This window comes from Crocuta crocuta, unplaced genomic scaffold (genome assembly GCF_008692635.1).
Source record: "Crocuta crocuta isolate KB4526 unplaced genomic scaffold, BGI_CrCroc_1.0 scaffold27, whole genome shotgun sequence".
Taxonomy (NCBI): Eukaryota; Metazoa; Chordata; class Mammalia; order Carnivora; family Hyaenidae; genus Crocuta; species Crocuta crocuta.
Window position 1 is genome coordinate 808,809 of NW_027532250.1, and position 3,349 is coordinate 812,157.

The 3,349-nt window shown below is 48.9% G+C and overlaps 1 protein-coding gene across 1 annotated transcript in view; it reads right to left on the reverse strand.

The window, feature by feature from the left end:
• Positions 1–737: 737 nt before the first annotated feature.
• The window catches only part of CIMIP1 (ciliary microtubule inner protein 1), a 9,980-nt gene continuing 7,368 nt past the window's right edge, over positions 738–3,349 (reverse strand). The window contains exon 4 of the mRNA XM_077778352.1: positions 738–1,444. Coding sequence (XP_077634478.1) covers positions 1,283–1,444 — 162 coding nt within the window. The 3' untranslated portion in view covers positions 738–1,282. The remainder of the gene's footprint in view (positions 1,445–3,349) is intronic.

Below are 3,349 nucleotides of genomic sequence, written 5' to 3' on the forward strand. Positions count from 1 at the left end.
TGACCAGTGGACGCCCCCACTTTCCACACCTACCTCTATCCCTCATTTGTGGGCCCGGGAACAAAGCCTCAGGGCCCGTCAAGGACCAGAAAGAAAACGTTAACCAAAGGGGTGATACCACACGTCCGCGGCGGAAGGAAAGCGGCCCGGCTCGGCCGGCTCGGCTGCTGCAGGTGCTGTGACACGGTGGCCGGGGCAAGTGAACAGGGGGGGTTATTTTATTTTGTTACTTTACTTTTTTTTATTATTTTATTGTTTGATTTTATTTTATTAAAATTTTATTTAAATCCAAGTCCGTTAACAGTTAGTGTAGTAATGATTTCAGGGTAGAGTTTAGTGACTCATCACTCATGTATGACACCCAGGGCTCCTCCCAACAAGTGCCCCCCCTTAATGCCCACCCCCCATCTAGCCCATCCCCCCCTCTCCTCCAGCAACCCTTACTTTGTTCTCTGTATTTAAGAGTCTCTTATGGTTTGCCTCCCTGTTTTTATCTTATTTTCCTTTCCCTTCCCCTGTGTTCATCTGTTTTATTTCTTAAATTCCACATAATGAGTGAAATCATAGATTTTTTTCTTTCTCTGACTGACTTATTTCACTTAGCGTAATGCCCTCCGATTCTATCCACGTTGTTGCAAATGGCAGGATTTCAATCTTTTTCATCACCGAGTAATATTCTGTTGAACACGTGTATCAATACAAATACAGGTCCACACCACACCTTCCTTGCGGGGAGGTTTTAATAAAGTGCACGGGGAACCCATCCTCTCCTGGAAATCTACGCTCAGTGGCAAGTCTGGGCCTCATTTCTGCCTTCAAAGCTGTTGACTTACTGCAAGCATCCTGGGAACGGAGAATCAAGGGATCCTCAAAGAGCTCTATTCCTCTGCAAAAGCAGGTCCAGGAATATTTGGGGGCTCAGAGACACCTGGCCAACAGTCTCATTATAAACAGATGGTGGGACAATAAAGGACCTAGACAAAATTTAATTCTTAAAATTCAATCACATTGTTTTTTTAAAAGCCAGACTTAGAAATTCCCAAGGTAGCAAAGAAAAATTCAGAGTCTCTTTTGGCTTATTCATTACATTAGCCAAGAATGGGTGTGTTACAAGAATGTTCTGGAAGGGAGGTGTTGATGAATTGAAAGTGTCAAGGGGCCATTCTGTGTTCTTTGGAATATCCGCTGAGCAAACATGGGGGAGACTGTATCAGCAGAGGGCACCAGGGAGCTCCTCCCTTCGCTGGCTTGGACATCAGCTGCCCGGGGCTGGTCTCTGGGCTCAGTGGATGCCTTGCCTCGGCCAGCTCAGCAATTTGGCATACGCGCCTTTGCAGCTTCTGATCTCACAATCGTGCTCCAGATACTTGTTCAGGCCCGGCACCCCGGATCTCCAGCCGATGAGGCCCTGCGTCGTCTTCGGGACTGGGGGGGACGGAAGGATCTGGAAGGGAGATGTAGGTGGGTTAGCCTTGGGTCACGGTGACATGAGGCAGGTCCACCGAAACACCGGGATCGGCATGAGAGGCCTGATGGGGAAAAGGCAGAAAAGTGTCCCTAAGTGAGGTGCACCTGAGGTAAGCACGCTCCAGTCTGCTGGGCCCTGGTACGAGCTTCTCCCGCACAATCGTAAAACCTGGTATATTTCTGTACCTGGTAACGTTTAACACGTTAATTCATGACCTCCAGCAAAATACGTTTTTAATAAATGTTTTTTATTTATTTTTTGAGAGACAGAGAGAGAGAGAGAAAGAGAGTGAGCACCAGCAGGGGAGGGGCAGAGAGAGAGGGAGACAGAGGATCTGAAGGGGGCTCTGTGCTGACGGGCTGACAGTTTACAGCAGCGAGCCCAACGTGGGGCCTGAACTTACGCACCGTGAGATCATGACCTGAGCTGAAGTCGGATGCTCAACCAACTGAGCCACCTAGATGCCCAAGTAGAATACTTTTTATTTGATAAAAGAGCAAAAAGGGGGGAAAAAGTAAGGTTTAGAAATATCGGCACCTGGGTGGCTCCACCGGTTAAGTGTCCGACTCTCGATTTCAGCTCAGGTCGTAATCTCACGGTTAGTGAGTTTGAGCCCCACATTGGGCTCAGCGCTGACAGCACAGAGCCTGCTTGGGATTCTCTGTCTCCCTCTCTCTCTCCTCTGCTCTCTCTCTCAAAAAAAAAATTAAAAAAAAGAAATATTAAATAAGTTTCACATGGTCCTTTACAAAATATAAGACAATATTGTCAGATGGTATCCTGGCAGTTACAAATACTCCCGTTTTCCTTAGAAGACTTTACGAAATGTGTGTACCCGCGCCACACACCCCCCCCAAACTGTAGAGTCCACAGAAATGAAAAGCAATGGAATTTAATCAAAGACCAAAGGAAAAGGAGGTTCTGTCTGAAATGAAAAAACACAGTTTTGTTTGTCAATTCCCTGGACAGACTTGAAAATTTTGGAAAAGGAGGGCTAAATGTTTAGGCAGTTTCTCCCCTTCCATTTGAAGTAAGGCTCTTACAGGATGATTTGAATGAAAGACAACATGAGGAATGTTTGTTCTAACAGAAGACCTGAGGGGCGCCTGGGCGGCGCAGTCGGTTAAGCGTCCAACTTCGGCTCAGGTCATGATCTCGCGGTTTGTGGGTTCGAACCCCGCGTCGGGCTCTGTGCTGACAGCTCAGAGCCTGGAGCCTGCTTCCGATTCTGTGTCTCCCTCTCTCTCTGATCCTCCCCTGCTCATGCTGTCTCTCTCTCTCTCAGAAATAAATAAAAACATTAAAAACATTAAAAAAAAAAAAAAAAGGAAGACCTGAGGCAGAGAGGTTTTGGGTGCGTGGGGTTATGCATTCACGCTCAGCTCAGGGGCTCTGCAAGCGCAGCGGGGGGCGGTCCTGGGGGCTGGCTGCCCTGGTGCACAAAGTCCCAGAACATATGTTCCGGCCAAAGTGCTCAGATGACTCTCCTGAGAGGCCACCTTCAGGGAAGGTCATCGACAGATGCCAGAAGGCCAGTGCTTCCTTGAGCCGCTTGTCCCCACGGGCCCCTGGGACACACAGCCTAGCTGCCAAATCTACCTCCAACTTGCAGGGGAAGATGCGATCGAAAACCCCCCGGGGAAGCCATCTTTCATCCACCAGATTGGCAGAGAGATGAAAACACTGCCGGTAACCTGTCTGGGGGGAACAGGTTGGTTCATGGCCTGTGAAGGGCACTCTAGCAATTTATCTACCAGAAATGAAAACACAAACATCTTTGACCTGAAATGCACTCCTGGGCACTTGGGCTAAGACCTCCTAACATCTGTGCACGCGCACACCAGTGGGGGGGGGGGGGGGGGGGGGGCGGGCGAGGGGGGT